We start from the raw sequence: 21,392 nt of genomic DNA, 5'->3' as shown, positions 1-21,392 counted from the left end.
GATCTGAAGACTGGTGGTACAAACTCCACAACTAAATATAGAGAAGAAGATGCATCTGAAAGGATAAGAAGGTCAGAAAGGTGGAGGGAGGTTGCCTACAGGAGGAAAGGAGCTGTGATGAAGGACCAGTGTAGAGAAATGGGTCCTAGAACCAAGCAGCTCGCACGGGGAAGACTAATCCCCATAATGATTGGTTTTGAAAACCAGAGAGGCTGAACTGTGGGAGTTTGTAAGACCAGGGAGGGGGATTGGATTCTAGAGCTTTAAAAGTCAGTGGACTCAGCAGCGGGCCAGCCAGGAGGGTGAGTCGTAGGTGGTCTCTGTCCTTAAAAAGAAAGCAGCCTGAGCTGAGAGGCAACCATCAAAAGCTGAGAGTTGGGCTGTGCCACACACCCACAAGTTTATACAAGGCAGGGGTGGGGTGGTGGGGGTGGGAGAAGGGGAGCAGATCTGTTCATCCTCAACATTTCAAAGCATGTTGGGAGACTTCTCCAAAAAAGTGATAGAGCTGGTAGGTGCCATTTTCCTTCCCTGCTCCCCAGCACAGAGCCACCTGCAGGAGGCAGAACTCTGCAGATACTTGCTATCTAACCCGCTAGCAGTGTACCACACTCACAAGTTCTCCTGAGGACTCCTATGCTGCAAGCCTGCTAGCCTTAGCCCTGGGCTCAGGGCAAATTTTGTTAGCATATGGGCCCCATCCAGCTACTGGGTACAGAATTGCCACAGCATTCCAAGCCTAGCCACTGTGCCACACCCCCAGCCACCCTGGCCCCCAGCTACCAGCTGGTGCATCATTTTAGGAGATCTGACATTGGACTAGTGGCCCAGTGCAAGTTTTGCTAACACCCTGTCACACTTCCAAGTTTCCTGGCAGGCACACCTCCTCAGAGCTGGCCTGCCTGGGTCCCACTAATACCACAAAGAGTAAACCCATGACAGGCAGATAGTCAGTGAAGATGACTGCACTGAAAGGAAAAGTGACTCTGAGACAACAGCAGGGCATAAGCAATATACATTGGATACTCTCCTGAAGTTTCAGGTACTGGTGAACAAGGGACACTGTACTTCAAGGCACTTCAGGACCTCTTTTTCAAAAATTTACTCCTTTCAAGAGCAGAAGACATAGTTGACCTTATTAACACACAGATATGGACACAGAGAGGCAGACAAGTGACAAGACAGAAAAATTTATCCCCAGTGAAAGAAGAGGACAAGGCCATGGCCAGAGATCTAAGTGAAACAGATATATCATAGAGAATTTAAAGCAATGATCATAAGGATACTCACTGGAAAAGAGTGGAAGGCATGAGTGAGACCCTTAACACAGAGATAAGGAATAACATAGCAGAGAGAAAGGACTCAATAAATGAAATGAAAAACACACTTGATAGAATTAACATCACAGTGGAAAAAGCTTGGTAATGAATTAGTGACCTAGAAGACAGAGTGATGGAAAGTACTCAAGCTGAACAAAATAGAGACAAAAGAATTGTGCAAAATGAGACTATACTCAAGGAACTCAGAGAGTCCATGAAATGTAATAACGTTTATATTGTAGGAGTCCCAGAATAAAAAGAGAAAAGGCATAAAATTTATTTGAAGAAATAATACCTGAAAACTTCCTTAATCTGGGAAAGGAAGCAAACATCCAGATCCAGGAGGAACAGAGAACTCCTATCACAAAAAAAAAAAAAAAAAAAAAAAAAAGCAGACCCACACCAAGACATATTGTAATTAAATTTGCATAATATAATAATAAATAAATAAATTTTAAAGCATCAAAACAAAAGAAGTAGCAACTTATAAGATAAAACCCATTAGGCTAGTAGTTTTTCAACAGAAAGTTTATAAACCAGAAAGCAGTGACATGATGAATTCAAAGTGCTAAATGGGAAAAATCTGTAGCCAAGAATACTCCATCCAGCAAGGCTATTATTCAGAATAGAAGGAGAGATAGAATTTCCCAGACAAACAAAACCTCAAGGAGTTCATGACCAGTAAACCAATCCTGCAAAAAATATTAAAGGGGACTCTTTGAGTGGAAAGGAAAGACAAAAGTGACAGTATGAAGGTAGGAAACACAAAAGCAGTACAAAAAACTGTCAAAGTACTTATTAAAAAGGGGCTATAAAATATAATAACACATACCTAAAACGTAAGGAAGAAAGGAAAAAAGAATGGGTTCAAACTTAAATGACCATCAACTTAACATAGACTGCTATGTGCAGAAGAGGTGATATGCAAACCAAATGGTAACCATATATCAGAATCCACTAATAAATACGTAAAGAGGGGCGCCTGGGTGGCGCAGTCGGTTAAGCGTCCGACTTCAGCCAGGTCACGATCTCGCGGTCTGTGAGTTTGAGCCCCGCGTCAGGCTCTGGGCTGATGGCTCGGAGCCTGGAGCCTGCTTCGGATTCTGTGTCTCCCTCTCTCTCTGCCCCTCCCCCGTTCATGCTCTGTCTCCCTCTGTCCCAAAAATAAATAAAAAAACGTTGAAAAAAAAATTTTAAATACGTAAAGAATAAAGAAAAAGAAATCCAAATACATCACTAATGAAAATCAGCAAACCATGAAACAGAGAAAGACAAGAAAGGATCAGAGAAAATCTTGACACAAAAACAACAAAATAAGCAATAAGATGGCAATAAATGCATATCAACCAACAATGATTTTGAATGTAAATGGACTAAATGCTCCAATCAAGAGACAGAGAGTGACAGAGACAGAGGGTGACAGAATGGGTAAAAACAAACAAACAAACAAACAAAAAAACAAAAACAAAAACAAAAAACAATATATAGTCTGCATATAAAGACTCATTCTAGACATAAAGGCACCTACAGATTGAAAGTGGGGGGATGGAGAAACATCTATTATGTAAATGGATGTCAAAAGAAAGTTGGAGTAGCAATATTTATATTGGACAAAATAGACTTTAAAACAAAGACTGTAACAAGAGACAAAGGAAGACACTATATAATAATAAAGGGGACAATCCAACAAGAAGATAGGATAACTGTAAATTTATGCACCCAACATAGGAGCAGCCCAAATACATAAAACTCTTAATAACAAACACAAAGGAACTAATCGATAATATTACAATCATAGTAGGGGACTTTAACACCCCATTTACAACAATAGATAGATCATCTAAACAGAAAATCAACAAGGAAACAATGGCTTTGAATGACACACATTCTTTTCAAATGCAGATGGAACTTTCTCTGGAATAGATCACATATTAACCCACAAAACAAGCCTCAAATTCAAGAAGATTGAAGTCATACCATGTACTTTTTCTGACCACATGCTATGAAACTAGAAGTCAACCACAAGAAATTATCCAGAAAAGATCACAAACACTGACATTAATTACGTGCTACTAAACAATTAATGGATCAACAAGGAAATAAAAGAAGAAATTAAAAAGTACATGGAAAAAAATGGAAATGAAAACACAGTGGTCCAAAACCTCTGGGATGCAGCAAAAGCAGTTCTATGAGGGAAAGTTATAGGAATACAGGCCTACCCCAAGAAGCAAGAAAAATCTCAAATAAAGCACACTAACCTCACCCTTAATACAGCTATAAAAAAGAATAACAAACAAAACCTAAAATCAGCAGCAAGAAGGAAATAAAACAGATCAGAGCAGAAATAAATGATATAGAAACTAAAAAATAATAAAACTGCTCAATGAAACCAGGAGTTGGTTCTTTGAAAAGATCAATTAAATTGATAAACCTTTAGCTAGACTTATCAAGGAAAAAAGAGAAAAGACTCAAATAAAATCACAAATGAGAGAGAAGAGATAACCAATACAACAGAAATTTAAACAATTATGAGAGAATATTATGAAAAACTATATGCCAACAAATTGGACAACCTAGAAGAAATGGATAAATTCCTAGAAACACAAAAACTATGAAGCTAGAGACAGGAAAAAATAGAGATTTGAACAGACCGATAACCAGAAAGAAATTGAATCAATAATCAAAAAACTCCAAACAAACAAAAGTCCAAGACCACACAGCTTTACAGACAAATTCAACCAAACATTTAAAGAAGAGTTAATACCTAATCTTCTCAAACTATTCCAAAAAATATAACAGGAAGGAAAACTTCCAAATTCAATCTATGAGGCCAATGTTATCCTGATATGGAAACTAGATAAAGACACCACTAAGGAAGAGAACTACAGACCGATATTCCTGATGAGCAAAGATGAAAAAATCATCAATAAAATATTAGCAAACCTAATTCAACAATACATTAAAAAAATAATTCACCATGATCAAGTGGGATTTATTCCTGGGTTGCAAGGGTGGGTCAATATTCACAAGTCAATCAGTGTGAAATATCACATCAATAAGAACAAGGGTAAGAACCATATGATCATTTCAATAGATGCAGAAAAAGAATTTGACAAAGTACAACATCCATTCATGATAAAAACCCTCAACAAAGTAGGTCCAGAAGAAACATACCTAAATATAATAAAGGCCAAACATGAAAATCCCACAGCTAACACCATCCTTAATACAGAACAACTGAGAGTTTTTCCTGTAAGGTCAGGAACAAGAAAAGTATGTCTATTCTCACCATTTTTATTCAACGTAGTACTAGAAGTTCTAGCCACTGCAATAAGACAACAAAAAGAAATAAAAGCATCCAAATCAGCAAGGAAGAAGTAAAACTTTCATTTGCAGATGACTTGACACTCTATACAGAAAACCTGAAAGACTCCACCAAAAAACTGCTAGAACTGATGAGCAAATTCAGTAAAGTCACAGTATACAGAATCAATGTACAGAAATCTGTTGCATTCCTATACACCAATAATGAAGCAGCAGAAAGAAAATAAGAAAACAATCCCATTACAACTGCACCAAAAATATTAAGATACCTAGGAATAAACCTAACCAAAGAGTTGAAAGACTTGTGCTCTGAAAACTATAAAACACTGATGAAAGAAACTGAAAATGACACAAAGAAATGAAAAACATTTCATGCTCATGGATTGGAAGAACAAATATTGTTAAAATGTCCATGCTACCTAAAACAATCTATATATTTAATGTAATCTCTATCAAAATACCAATAGCATTTCTCGCAGAGCTAAAACAAATAATCCTAAAATTTGTGTAGGATCGCAAAAGACCATGAATAGCCATAGTAATCTTGAAAAAGAAAACCGAACTGGAGGCATCACAATTCTAAACTTCAAGTTATATTACAAAGCTGTAGTAATCAAAATTGTATGGTATTGGCACAAAAAAAAAGACATAGATTAAACAGAATAAAAAACCCATAAATAAATCCTCAACTAAATGGCCAATCTTCTACAAAGCAGGAAAGAATGGAATGGAAAAAAAGACAGCCTCTTCAAGAAATAGTGTTGGGAAAACTGAACAGCAACACGCAGAAGAAAAAAAAAAAACAGGACCACTGTCTTACACAATTCACAAAAATAAGTTCAATATGGATTAAAGACCTAAATGTGAGACAGAAAGCCATAAAACTCCTAGAAGAGAACACAGGCAATAATCTTTTTGAGGCTAAAATGAACAAATCAGGAGACTATAGATGCTGGAGAGGTTATGGAGAAACGGGAACCCTCTTGCACTGTTGGTGGGAATGCAAACTGGTGCAGCTGCTCTGGAAAACAGTGTGGAGATTCATCAAAAAATTAAAAATAGATCTACCTTATGACTGAGAAATAGCACTGCTAGGGATTTACCCAAGGGATACAGGAGTGCTGATGCATAGGGGCATTTGTACCCCGATGTTTATAGAAGCACTTTCAACAACAGCCAAATTATAGAAAGAGCCTAAATGTCCATCAACTGATGAACAGATAAAGAAGTTGTGGTTTATATATACAATGGAATACGACTTAGCAATGAGAAAGAAAGAAATATGGCCTTTTGTAGCAATATGGATGGAACTGGAGAGTGTTATACTAAGTGAAATAAGTCATACAGAGAAAGACAGATACCATATGTTTTCACTCTTATGTGGATCCTGAGAAACTTAACAGAAGACCATGGGGGAGGGGAAGGGGGAAAAATTACAGAGAGGGAAGGAGGCAAACCATGAAAGACTTAAAAACTGAGAATAAACTGAGGGTTGATGGGGGGTGGGAGGGAGGGAATAGTGGGTGATGGGCATTGAGGAGGGCAGCTGTTGGGATGAGCACTGGGTGTTGTATGGAAATCAATTTGACAATAAGTTTCATATTTAAAAAAAATAATCTTTTTGACATTGGCAGTAGCAACTTCTTTCTAGGTATGTCTCCTGAGGCAAGGGAAACAAAAGCAAAAAAGCACAGTGAAGGAATCAACAAACAAAACTAAAAGGCAACCTATGGAATGGGAGAAGATATTTGCAAATGACATATTCAATAAAGTGTTAGTATCCAAACTATATAAAGAACTTATAAAACTGAAAACCCAAAAAAAACCAAATAATCCAATTTAAAAATGGGCAGATGAGATGAACAGACATTTCGCCAAGAAGACACATAGATAGCCAACAGACACATGAAAAGATGTTCAATATCACTAATGTTGAATAGCAAATCAAAACTACAATGAGATATCAACTCCCACCTGTCAGAATGGCTAACATCAAAAACACACACACAAGAAAAACACAGGTGTTGTTGAGGATGTGAAGAAAAAGGAACACTCATGCACTGTTGGTAGGAATGTGGTAGGAATGCAAACTGATGCAGCTACTCTGGAAAACAATCTGAAATTAAAAATACAACTACCCTACCATCCAGCAATTGCAGTACTGGGTATTTACCCAAAGGATACAAAAAACACTAACTCAAATGGAATACATGCACCCCAATGTTTATATCAGCATTATTTACAATAGTCAAATTATGGAAGCAGCCCAAGTGTCCATGAGTTGATAAATGGGTAAGGAAGATATGGTGTGTGTGTGTGTGTGTGTGTGTGTACAACAGAATATTATTCAGCCATAAAAAAGATGTGAAATCTTACATTTTTTTAAGTTTATTCATTTTCGAGACAGAAAGACATAGTATGAGCAGGGGAGGGGCAGAGAGAGAGAGGGAGACACAGAATCCAAAGCAGGCTCCAGGTTCTGAGCTGTCAGCACAGAGCCCAACGTGTGGCTCGAACTCACGAACCACAAGATCATGACCTGAGCCGAAGTCAGACACTTAACTGACTGAGCCACTCAGGCACCTCTAAAAGATGAGAAATCTTAACATTTGCAGTGAAATGGATGGAATTAGAGAGTACAATGCTAAGTGAAGTAAGTCAGTCAGAGAAAGACAAATGCCATCTGATTTCACTCATATGTGGAATATAGAAACAAAACAGATGAACAAAGGGAAAAACAGAGAGACATAAAGACAAGCCAAGAAAGAGACTCAATTTTTTTAAATGTTTATCTATTTTTGAGAGAAAGAGAGAATGTGAGTGCGGTAGGAGAGAGGGAGAGAGAAACAGAGGATCCAAAGGGGGCTCTCTGCTGATATGGGGCTCAACCTCACGAAAGAACCACAAGATCGTGATCTGTGCCAAAGTCGGATGCTTAACCAACTGAGCCACCCAGGGGCCCCCAGACTCTTAATTATAGAGAACACACTGATAGTTACCAGAGGGGAGGAGGATGGGGGTATGGGTTAAATAGGTGATGGGAATTAAGGAGTGCACTTGTCATGAAGAACACTGGGTGATGTATGGAAGTGCTGAATCACTATATTATACACCTGAAAGTAATGTAATACTGGATTTTAGCTAATTGTAATTAAAATAAGAACTTTAAAAAAAGGGGGCACATTATTTCTGAAATTTATTGTATTACATTTATATAATTTAAAAAAATTGGCCTCTCTGCCTTCCTTCTTTCTCTTACCAGAAAATATTATTCCTAAATGAGACTTAGACATCATTTCTGCATTATGATAGAAAAAAGATACATTTCTTTCAGTAATCCAACTTTGTTACTCTTTATATTTCCTAATTATGGTCCCCGCTACATTAGCATATTTTGTTGTTATTGCATTGTGATCGCAATGTCCTCCAATTCTTATTTACTGGGGAGACTATGTTCCTTGTGTATATTCAACCTATTGATACAGAAAACTCAAGGTAGCATTCAGGAACACAATAATCTCAGACTGTCCTGTTGAATAGCACGTTCCTGCTGTCCACAGCTGGACTTAAACCTGTCTACTTTCCTCCATTATTCTCTTCACCAACTGACTACCACGATCCATACCAACACAGAAAAGTTTTCATGCCTAATCCAGTTTGTCTCACTTCTCTTGCTGATGCTCCAACTCCTTGTAACTATCTTTATCTGCCTGTGTTCTTCTACTTGGCTAATGGCTAAAGTTCCACATGTGTATATGCTGTACCCAAACAAACTGTGAGCTCTCTAAGAATAGGACAATGGTTTTATATCTTTATTTTCCAACCTAGATCAATATTACAAAAGACCCAGAATACTAGGCCATAGAATACAATCATGAGTGAGGGACATACAACAGAAAAAGCTCATACACTGCATTCTCTTCCTCAAGTAAGGCTGAAATAACAGTTAACAGATATTATGTCTATTGAAATAGTAGCAGCTAGATATAGGTTGGAAAGTGACATAAGTCCATACCATTCTGTATTTCTTCATAAAAGTAATACTACATTATGTTGGTTAGACAAATGCTTCAATATTTGTGGATAAAAGCAATTTGTTAGAAAAATTATGATCACATTTTATTTTTTAAGTTCCAAAGTATCACAAGATCAACCCACAAATGTCAAATAGTAAAGTGCTATCATGAGCAACTTCCTCTTTAATAATTGCCTTGACTTTATTTGAGTATGAAAAATCATGAGGTTCTGTAAGGGACACAGAGTTGTAAAATAGAGAGGAAGAAAAACCACAAGTTTTTCAAGTCAGAGACCTGATTTCTAAAGCACAGAAAAGCTAAAATTGAGCATGAAACTTTCTACATTCAGTATTTCCTGGAGGACTCAAAGCACAATTAAATAGTCTTCTAGTTTTCAAAAACGTTTTATCAATTTATGCTGAAGTTCTCTGTCCAGGACAAGGGAATATATTAAGCTAGTAGAAATCATAATATTACTGAATAACAATAATGGGCTTCTTGTTAATCTACTAAGTGGTACCTTAATTTATAATGGCTTAAAATTTTAAGTTCCCAGAGGATAAGGGCCATGATTTAGACACCTCTTTATGCACTTAGCACTGAAAACAGTATTTTATACATACTGGATACTCAGCAAATGATTGCTAATGATGAAAGTGCTCTTCCAAAAGAATAAAAGACCTTATCTGTAATACAAATGTATAGTTGAAAATATACAATCCAATAAACCTTCTTCAGGTTCCCAAACCATTTAGTGGTTAAGAATTTATTTAAAAATGTTATGTTTCAAGATGCTGGAGACAAATTAGAAATATATGTTAGGAATAGAAGTCTTTGGAACCTATAAGAAAGTGTGTTTAGAAATCATCTTGGAGAATAATTTGATTTGGGAATCTCAGTTCTGAGCAACATGTAATCATCCTCTATGCACAGAATCTCAATCTGTTTTGCTAAAGCATAAAAATGCAGATAATACTTGGAACATTCAGATAAAACAAATGCTTTCCTGAAGACAAATGGCAAATATGAAGAGCTATTAGCTTTGGCAATAGACAGCAGCTTTTCAGCTCATTATATGGATGATCAGTATGCTGCCTTGAGCAAAAATATAAAAAAGGACAGGAGAAGGTTATAGTGGCACCACAGGATACCTGAGGGATCAAATATTCACCTGTGAACATGAGCCCGTTGAGATAAATTGTGAAATTTGTGAAGAGTATGTTAACCTTTTTGCTTACTTTAATTTTACTACATTGGCATCAGAATAACACAAAACCCTGGGGCATTTTTATGTAAGTATAGTTTTATATTTATATAAATTCATAAAAATATAAACTGTAGAACAGGTAAGTAAACCATAGTACATTTACTCAATGGAATTCTATGGAACTATTATGTTCAAGAAAATTATACATTAATTTATCAAATTAAAAAATTCCATATATCCTTTACTTAGATCCACTATTTATAGTCCACAGCATTTACCCAATCATTGATATTCTCTAGACAGATGGATAGATGTTTATAGATTTTATACGTGTACAATTTTTTTCTGAACCACTCGACAGTTAGAGATACTTCATCCCTTTACCCATAAATACTCCTGTTTGTACATCCTAAGGAAAGAGAATTCTCATACAAAACCATATTCCAATTATAAAAGTTGGGACGTTTAGTATTGATGCAATATTTTTTATGAATAGTCCATATTAAAATTCCGTCAGTTCTCACAGTTATGTCTTTTGTGGCTATTGCCATCCAACCAGGATGAAATCTAGGGCAAGGCAATGCATTTACGTGCCAGGTCTCTAGTCTCTGATACGGAATGTTATTAAAATGAAGTAATTTTTCTAGTCTCCCAAAAAACTTTTCTGATCAGTTTGCAAGTTTTGATGTTTCATAACATTTTTGTTTCACAAAGTATGAATCAGTGAAATTTTAAGATTGTATCACACAGCAAACATGCAGCTATGAAAAATAATGTATACTAGATGTATGTAACAAATATTAAAGCATGTGCCTGTATGCTACTCTTGGCCACATTGTTTTACATTGAATAATAAATGTAATACTTTACTCTCTATCATTAAACTAGGAAGTAGAGATGATTCCTTAGTGAGTACTTCATTTTATGGTTCTTTTAAACTCTGTACTACTTTTTGACATTCTTTCTTAAATTTTTTTTAATGTTTGTGTTTGAGAGAGAGGGAGACAGAGTGCGATCAGGGGAGACACACAGAAAGAGGGAGACAAAGAATGTGAAGCAGGCTTCAGACTCTGAGCTGTCAGCACAGAGCCCAACGCAGGGCTGGAACTAGCAAACTGTGAGATCATGACCTCAGCCAAAGTCAGACATTTAACCCACTGAGCCACCCAGGCGCCCCAGCTTTTTTATATTCTAATAGTAGAACAGTTAACACTATTAACAATGCTTTTCTAAATATTTCATTCTATTTGGAGATTTAGAAAAATCTTCTACTGAAGAAATATAGGTAATTCAAAATAACAAAAAAAATGTAGAGATAGAGTTTTAAATAATTTTCTTAGACATACTATCACTTTATTAAATCTGAATTTCAGTTAATAGTGTTGTCATTCCTAGCAATACCTGTTCCCACAAAAAAGTTCAGCAAAGATTAAACTGCATTATTTACTAATTAAAAGTTGCCCTTATAATGTTAAGCATTAATAACTTAAACTTTTTCCTTCAACACGGTAATGTTATCAAGAGAATTGCAAATGACATCAGTAGGTAACATTAGAAAACCTATATGCAAAGTTCTATTTGAATGCCTACTACCAAAACAAAAATTACACTCTATTTACAATGAGAAATTTTGTCATCTAGTGTGAAAATTCAAGTGGTAAATATGGTCACTGCTGATGAAACACTACAACTTTTCAGAAATTTCTTAAAATCAGCTTTTTGGCTTGGTTTTCTAAAGATTCAATTAATGCACAAATTAAAGGGGTACTTTTCTTCTGCCCCTCCTTTTTTTGATTAAAAAAGAACATACATTTCTCTTAATCTCTTAGATTGCTATTTTTCTTGGAATTTTCTTGGAATACAAGTATCCTGGAATAGAAGTATCAAATTTATAGATCAAATGTATCCACATTTTTGTGACTTGTGATACATATTGTTAAAATGTACCACAGAAAGTTTTCTTCCTATGTTTTATGGGGAAAAAAAGCATTGAGTTTCTGATTTAGAAAGGCATGAGTAGGGCACTTGGGTGGCTCAGTTGGTTTAGCATCCGACTTCAGCTCAGGTAATGATCTCACAGCTCGTGGGTTCGAGCCCCATGTTGGGCTCTGTGCTGACAGCTCGTAGCGTGGAGCCTGCTTCAGATTCTGTGTCTCCCTCTCTCTCTGCCCCTCCCCTATGCATGCTCTCTATTTCTCTCTCTCTTTCTCCTTCTCTCTCTTTCTCAAAAATGAATAAACATTTTTTAAAAAGTAAAAAAAAAAAAAAAAAGGAATGAGTTGAAGTGGGTAGGATGGATTGAAACAGAAGTTATATATTTCAGGTCTCTATAGTACAAGCATCAGATAGAAATATCACTACAGTATTAAGTGTTTTGCTGATTAAGAGTCTTAAGTGCCAGCAGGATAAAGCTGTGTTTTCAGAAGAGCAAAAAGATAACATTTGAATATTTGAGTATGGAGAGAAAACATGCCAACCTTTTAAGGCCAGTTAAATCATAAAGTTCTTACGTTTGATCTGATTTACTGATTGAACAGTGGCTGTATTTTACTCAAGACTTTCTTCATTTGTTGCTTGTGGATATTGCAATATGTTTTGAGAAGATGTGAGTCTGTCCAGTAATCTTAGAAACCCCACTTTTTATACTCACTTTTTATTCTCCAGTGCTTAAAACAATGCAGAGTCAATGCTCAGTAATATTTTTTGATAGACGGGTTTTTCAGACATATAAATCAGTCAATAAACCAATCACTCAGATTGGAGGTACTGTAACCCTCCATGATAGGAACTGGTTATGGCAGAGGAAGATACAGCCTGGACCTTTGCAAGACTAACTCAGATGCCCATATGTCATGACCCCTTCCTCCTTCCATTGTAAGGCATGTGAGAAAAAGATGAATCACAGACAAGGAACATAATTCAGCTGAAAGTAACAGAGAATCAAGTCAATGAGAGTTCAACACTAGCTGTAGGTACAAATAACACTCATCTGAAATCACCATTAGGGTAAACATCTCCCTTCTTTCCATACGCATATTTGCTTTTTCATTAGAACTAGAGGGAACATATTCATCAATCAAGGTTTGGAGTTACAATGCAGCAATGAGCTAACCATCGGGAGATATATTGTTATTTGTTTTTTCATGGTGTAGGATGATAAAGTAATCTGTCTTCAGTTTTCAGCATGTTAAAATCACATCCAAAAATCAAGTGGAAAAAGGTACATGTACATGAGTAACTCCAACACATTCAGTAGATTTCTGTGTATATTTGGTTCAAGATCTATAATGTCCACAAGAAGAGAAGAGTTGGCTGAATATGGTTATACCTAGACTATTATACAAAAAGGTTTCTACTGTTAGGACATGAGTGTATATTCGCATATCATAAAATCAGGATTAGCTAATATGCCATCATATACTTACATCATGAATGGCTAGTTGTAAAAATAAGTTTGACCTGAAGCCCAGTGCAAGCATTTTAAAATTTATATTCCCTCACTATGAATATAGTCAGAGGTCCAGTGTTTCCCTATATTTCTATGTGCTTACTGATGCATATATTCATTTTTTCTATTGTCTCCTACATTTTAGATCTTGGAAAGATTCTGATATGACTTATAAAATTATTAAAAACAATGTATTTTTTGGCTACAATTTATTCATTCAATCCCCACAACATCCAATATATAAATACTATAAGTAAAAGGACTAAATTCCCCATATTCACATTAAAATAATCACTATCATTTGGGGGACACGGTATGTTATCTCATTTACTCCTCAAAACTAGCAAAGAATAGATTCCACTATTCCTGCTTTATGAATATGGAAAGAGAATTTCAGAATTTAGGAGAGACTTGCCCAAGTCTCCAAGACAAGATTTAAACCCAAATATGTTTGACTCAAAAGCCCACTCATACATTGTTCTGAGTCAATTATCTAGAATTGTGAACAATTCCTCTAGAGAAAGCACTATGGGCTGCTGTAAACAGTGGAATGAATGTTGGGTGGGAAGCAAGCTGAGTATATTAGTTTTATATTGCTGCTATAAGAAATTCCCACAAACCCAGTGTCTTAAAACAATACAAGTGTATATTGCTTCCTAAATGAAATAGAATATAGTTATATTCATTCTTATAGTTCTAAAGGTCAGAAGTCTGACATGGGCCTCACTTGGCTAAAATCAAGGTATCAGTAGGGCTATATTTTTTTTCAGAGAATCTAGAGAAGATTCCATTTCCTTGCCTTTTCCAGCTTCTTGACGTCACCTACATTCCTTGGCTGGGTTCATTCCTCCATCTTCAAAGCCAGCAATGTAGCATTTCTCTGACCCCTCTTGTGTCCTCACTTCTATCTCTTACCACAGCCACCAAACTTCTCTGCTTTTCGGGACTCGTGATTAGAATGATCCTGATAATCCAGGATAATCTTCTCATCTCAAGGTCTGTAACTTAATGACATCTGCAAGGTCCCTTTTTGCCGTGTGAGGTTGATATATTCACAGATTGTGAAAGTGGAACATACACACCTTCGAAGGGTGGGAAGGGACATCATTCTGCCTATTACAGTGAGCTAATATGTGACTGATAGTCATATCTCCCTGCCAGAGGGCCTTTTTTAATATTTTGGGGAAGACGATTGTTTACAAAAGTGAATCTCAAATTAGCAGTCCAATAAAGTAAAATAATGTAAATAAATAAAAAAATATTTTTTAAATCTATTGAAGTAATTTTCAGCTAGTAGGAAAAAGGAAGATTTTTGGATGACTGAATATTATAGATGATAGCAGGGTCCGTTTTAAGGACAAACTGAACTGAAAAGGTCTGGGACGTGAAAATATGATCCTCTGCTGGGAAGTGGAGCATATGCTAGATGAAAGGAATCGAAATGGAGAGATACTTGAGGAAAGACGAAAGCAGAATAGACAAAATCTTCCAAAAAATAATCATAAAAATAACAGTTTTGAGCATTTAGTATGTGCCAACTACTATTATTCGAACTTTAAGTTTATTCTGGAATCCTTATACCAATTTTATAAAGCATGTGGTGTCATTCCAATTTTACACAGGATATAAATGAAGGTTAGGGAAGTTAAATAATATAGCACAGTGCAAGTGATTAGCAGCACCAGCATTCAAACCCAAGTTAAACTTATTCCAAAGACCATGCTCTTAATCACTGTGCTAACCTATGAAAGAAATTCAGCTCTGGTAGAAATTTAACAACCAGGGACGTCCAAGACTGTATGCAGCATGTCCCAACAGTAGAAACGAATACAGTCAAAGAAAAACAGATTAAATGCAATAGTCGACAGTCCAAGAACATTAACGGCATTGGGAATTCTTCTACTGGCAACCCACCCTAACTTCCAGACACACTGAGTGACTGGACTCCATTCACTATGAATAGGATTGATGAAGGAAGACTTAACAAGTGAAAATTAGTCCAATGAATGAGGCAAAAACAAAAGCGCAAGTAGATGGGTAACCACGCTACTACAATTGGAATAAAACTGATCAGGACTAATTTTACACCACACCAGAAGTGAATCAGACCACAAGGTTGAAGTCCTACCAACAGCAAAAGTGATGATGCTGATAATGAGAACATGATGTTCAAGCTCTCTTCATCTGTTCTAAATTTGGGATCGGTATTAGAGATTGATAAAGGACTTAGTCTGCATAAAGTCAAATACCTCCAGCTCTCTGATCATGAAAAAAGGAGGGGTAAACTTATTCCAGAAAGGCGAGCCTTGCTTAACAGTTTGCTCAGCATTCCTGTATCTTACCTGCTTTCAAAGAGCTTCTCTTTTGCTCCAAGATAATACCTTTTTAAAATCTCTACTTTCTTGTCTTTTTCCCCCCACCATCATTAGCACCAGAGTTGCCAAATCAGGGACTGTGATCTTTAAGTATGGGTCATTGGTAAGTTGGATTCATCTGGAAAGGTACATACACTGAATCAGTCAATTAAAAGACAAGAGAAGTAAAACTGAAAGGTTGGGAATGTATCCACAGAAAAGAGAAAAGAGGTTTCACTGGAGACAGAACTCATACAAAGACTGATGCATTTGAGAGCGATGAGCGTGTCATAAGCTCCTTTTACATCAACCTGGAAGTGCACAGCCTGGATTTGAAGAGACAGTTATACATCAGTCCTTGGTTATTCTGAAATCCTGTTACTATCCAGATGTCAGATCCTATTAGATCACATGTGACCACCAATTTCAAGAGAGATCCAGAAACACAGTCTCTGGGCTGTCAGCACAATTTTAAATCATGTCATTTAAACACATCCGTGTTGGTCTTTACAAGCCCTTTGTTTACTGTGGGTCTCACTCTGAATAAATATTTTAAATCACTTCATATTTTAACAGGATTTTTAAGTCACATCTACATTTTCTTTTTTTTTTTTTAATTTTTTTTTCAATGTTTTTTATTTATTTTTGGGACAGAGAGAGACAGAGCATGAACGGGGGAGGGGCAGAGAGAGAGGGAGACACAGAATCGGAAACAGGCTCCAGGCTCCGAGCCATCAGCCCAGAGCCCGACGCGGGGCTCGAACTCACGGAACGCGAGATCGTGACCTGGCTGAAGTCGGACGCTTAACCGACTGCGCCACCCAGGCGCCCCCACATCTACATTTTCTATAAGACAACAGCACTATATCTCAGCTCCTGTCTCCAAATGTGATAACCAGACAATAATAGATGTGGGAATTTCAGATGTTGACTTTTAGATTTACAACTGTAAATTAAGTGAGTTTTATCTTTGAGGTATCGTGTTTTCTGAATCCCATTCTCCTGATCAGGCAACAAATTTCCTCCTGCCCTACTCAATGTGTCACTGATTGTTACACTTCTGCCGTCCTGCCCACGTAGAATTCATTCTCCCAAAGTTCTAGTTTTAAAAAATTGGTTATTGTAGTATGATAAAATAGGTGACAAAGTGCTAGTGATCAATGATGTTTAAGGATTATCACTGCTGTTTGTTCACATGCATGTGTGATTATTCACTTATTTAACTATATCTATGAACACTTACTACATGCCATATACTATGCTATCAGTTTCACAAATGTTATCTCATTTTTGGGTCTTCAATGCCTTCTTTACCGTTGGTTCTTCCAGAGCTATACCTAGTCATTCCTTAAGTCATGGGTAGCTCCCTAAAAATATTTGAAAACAACTGTCAATGTGAACTTCCTGGATGCTATGATGAAAAGGCAATATAGCAAAACACAGATATATATAGTATATGTTTTGATAATAACAAAAAATAGAAAAAATGTTTGGCAGTCCTCAGTTGATGACCCTGATAAGTTATAACTTGCATTCCTGGTCAGACTGTTGTATTCTTTCTTTAGGACAAGGAGTAAATAATAGTGGTTTTTCCTGCAACCTGACAAGACCATCAGGAAAGATAGTTTTGGTCCAGGAACACTTTACTGACTTCAAATTGTCATGTGTAGCTAGCTTTCTGCTCTGTCATTGAGGAAGGTCAGGTCTCGTTAAGTATGTGCTAAGGTCAAAGCTGAATCACAGCTAAGGTCTAAATATAGATCATCTTTCTAAAAACTGTGGCGTCTTTTCCGTGGCTGCAGTATGTACAACACAGGAGTCTGATTTACACAGAGAAGCCGCCTTTTCTTAGAGAAAGTAGGTCCAGTGAAAAACACTGGCTTTTAAAATAAGGAAGAAAGTAGGAGTGTGCAAATTAAATAAAGATAAGTTGTTAAAGGTTAACTAGTTTCTCCTGGTGGTGTTGTAAGCAAATAGCATAGTCATTCTCTGGTTCTAAAATATTTAGATGTTTTATTTCAGTCACATAGTGGGAGCTGAGAACAAATGTGGGTAAACCAGATACAAAATACCTTCACCGAACATAAGCTAAAACCTATTCTCTTCATTCTTCGGTGTTGAATCATGTTATGTCTGGACGATAAATGTGAAGAATGTCAAAGTGGCTCTGGTATTGCCATGGGTTGGTACACACACATGCAAAGAAAAGCATATCCATCCTGAAAATATGTTATCATCACTGCTATTGCATGAGTTTTCTATTGCTACATAACAAATTACTGGAAATTTGGGGGCTTAAAATACCTCTTCATTATTTCCCAGTTTCTGTTGATCAGAAGTGTGGACACAGTGTAACTGGGCTCTCTGCTTGGGGTCTCACTATGCTGAAGCCAAGGTTTTGGCCTGGCTGAATTCTCCTCTGGAGCTCAGGATCCTCTTCCACATGTTTTCGGGCTTTGTGGAAAATTTTGTCGCTTGCAGCTGTAGAACTGAGGTCCATGTTTTCTTGGTTGCTGCCCATGAGATTTGCTCTCTGCTTCCAGAGGCCACTCTCAGGTTTTAGCCGTGTGGCCCTCTCACGACAAGGTAGTTTACTTCTTCAAAGCCAACACTAGAACCTCTCTTCAGTCTTTTACTATGGGAAGGAATCTTACTGAGTGCAATGTAATCACATAGGTGACTGTATATCACCTTTGCTAGATAATATAGCCTAAGCAAGGGAGTAACCAACTAACTGTATTCCGAGGTCCTACCCATACTTAAGAGGAAGGTATTGGACAGGGCATGTGGGAACAGAATCTTGGAGGCCATCCTAGAATTATATCTTTAACTATTAATCAGAACAAGGGCTGAACTCTGAACTATACAACTGAGGAGAGAGCAAAATGTTACTCATCTCCAGAGCCTAAATTTAAATATAAAACAGACTCAATTCCAAGAATAATTTTTTCCAGGAGAAAATAAAACAAAACAAAAAAACCTCCGAACATCTGCCAAAATTCCCGGAGGAAGAAGCTCAGGTCTCAATCTCAGTGTACCCTTTGAACGACGCCTAGCAGAAATGCAAACTCCTATATAGACCAATAATAGGGGCTGCAAAGATTTGTGAATGACTATCTAAAAGATACCTGCACCTCAGTTTCCGTAATCCCAAACCCTAACTTCCTATAAAACCACCCCTTTTACCACTACGCTCTCTCTCTCTTTGTTACCATATCCAATAGCTGGCTACAAGCCAATGTGCTTGTTACCATATCCAATAGCTGGTTACAAGTGCAATGTGGCAACGTTGCATTCTCTAGAGATAAAGTAAAAAAAACAACATTCTAATTGTAGCACTGACATTTTCTGGAATAGGAATATAATACCAGATAGTCAAGTTTTGATTCTGGAGTATACACCCTGTATGATCACCTCCCCTGGAATGTGAGTGGACCTGTAAATATGATGAGATAGTCTCTCCTTCGAATAGTTTACATTATCTGGCAAAGTGATGGGATAGTCACTCTCGTGATTACATTGTGTCATAGAAGCTTCAATCTGAGCATAGTGAGGAAATTCTTTTGCTAGTGTTGAAGAAGTGAGCTGCAGTGTTGTAAAAGGGTCACCTGGATAGGCCTTTAGGTAACTTTTAAAAGCTGAGAGGAAGCCCAGGCTGACTAACATCTATCCAAAACATGGTGGCTTCAAGCATACTGTTCCAAGATATTGGCCTACATGAGTTTGCAAGAAGACCCTGGGCCTCAGATCAGATCACGTCCCAGATGACACCTCAGTTTTAGCCTGGTGAGTCAGGGGACCAAGCTAACCTCTGACTAGAAAGGGAACCAATGAAAACCGTGTGATAATAAATTTGTGTCAACTTTGTGGTATTTCTTTATGCAGCATAGAAAACTAATACATAAACAAATTAATAAATAAATAAACTAGCAAAATGAGATTTAGGAACTTCCTGCAGCAACCGCTCTCAATAACTAAATCCCAAATGAGCTTACTGCATACCTACACTATTTTCAGGAAATGTACTGAAAACCAAAATATACACTTTTTTTTATGGTACTCCAGGGTACTACAGATGACAAACCAAAGCAAAAACTCCTTAAGGGTTGAAAGAATGTCAAACCAGTGGGGACTGAAATAAAGAACCCCAACAAAGTTAAAAGAAAATCTGAATAACTAATAATGGTGTATATTATGCATACTCATATATATGCACAGAAGCAAAGGGCACTTACTCGGGAGGTTGTTCACTGAGAAGTCTTGAGGATGATAGAATCCTGCTTTGCAAATGCACTGATAGGCTCCAAGCACGAATCCTAGGCCTTTAATTGGCATACACTATGAAAAAGAAAAGACAGCAGTATAGTTGACCAGTTTATTTCACAGTATAAAGACTCACAGATATCCACCACTGCAAATGGTAACAGAAGTATCTCTTTTTTGAACTATTATTTTAGATTTGTTTGTCAACAGACATTTTTTTTAGAAGCAGCAAACTGAGTTACCTTTCTAAATACATGCCATTATGGTTGCAGGCACCACACAACTTTAACTCATTCAGTTGCCATAGGGAGTAAATTTCTAGGCGCAGCTTTTGGGTTTGATGCCCCAAATAATCATCTGTTTGCTTTGAGAGGTATTTCCAAAGCCTATAAGAATGTCTTAAAAGAGATTCCATGCTAAATACTTCTATCAAAGCAAAGGCAAGTAGGTAGGTAGGTAGGTAGGTAGGTAGGTAGGATGTGAGATGTGAAAATTGCTTCTCTGAATTAAATATTCATCAAATTTTCATCCTTGGAACAAAATAACACAAATTGGTGAAATAATAAAACAAGTAAACTTTTAAAACACAAATTTAAAAGAGAAAAAAGGATGGAATAATGACACCAAGGGCTCTTTACCTAAAATCTGTTTTATAGATAAGTGTTCTACATGTACATAAATCTAAAAAATTGATCATTTTCCAAATATGTCACATCAACAGACATAATAGGCATCTCCCAAGAGCTTAATCTTGGTTTCTTTCAAAGAGATCCTTAAATCTCATAAAATTTGGCTTGACATACTTCATTTCTGCTACATTTCTGCTACATTTCTTTTCAACTTTTAGCCATAATAATCAATTAGAAAATATATGATCTAATGGATTTCAAAGTTATAAAATGTCCTTCTGATACAGAAGCCCTTAAGAGAAAACTCTAAATAATTTAAATAATAATTATATAACCTAAGCTTCAATGATTAATATCAAAATCAATATTACATACCATGAAAACTCCAAGAAATAGAAAAGTATTTTTATCTAAGGTAGCAAGAGTTAATACATGTTCTAAATTCAGACATAACAAGAAAATATTAACAAAGAGCTTTCTAAGAGATCTCTTTGAATATTTTATTTCATGACTTCTACCCCCACACTTTTTCTTTTTACCCAATACACAATTTTCAATTGAAAGCATAGTTCTTGACCCAGAGGAAGATACAAGAAGAGATAAGTACCAATCAATTCAACTGAATTGGCAAGTATTTATAAATTAGAAAATTAGGCTTGGAAAATTCCTATAGGACCTCACTGAAATAACATATACTATTTAAAAAGACCCAGTTACACAATAGGTCAGATCATATTTCTGAACTATATAAATAAAAAAAAATTATAGCATTTATTTTGGAGAAGCACTAGTATTACAAAAAGAACATATTATATATGTGGTCAGTTAGAAA

General features: G+C 36.5%; 1 protein-coding gene across 1 annotated transcript in view; it reads right to left on the bottom strand.

Moving 5' to 3' along the window:
* GPR158 (G protein-coupled receptor 158) overlaps window positions 1-21,392 on the bottom strand; it is a 426,015-nt gene that overhangs the window by 203,030 nt on the left and 201,593 nt on the right. Inside the window, exon 3 of the mRNA XM_060659134.3 lies at window positions 19,904-20,006. Coding sequence (XP_060515117.3) covers window positions 19,904-20,006 — 103 coding nt within the window. The remainder of the gene's footprint in view (window positions 1-19,903; window positions 20,007-21,392) is intronic.

Source organism: Panthera onca, chromosome B4 (assembly GCF_046562875.1).
Source record: "Panthera onca isolate mPanOnc1 chromosome B4, mPanOnc1 haplotype 2, whole genome shotgun sequence".
NCBI lineage: Eukaryota > Metazoa > Chordata > Mammalia > Carnivora > Felidae > Panthera > Panthera onca.
The sequence above is the reverse complement of the archived record's forward strand: the minus strand, read 5'-3'. Positions and strand labels throughout refer to the sequence as shown.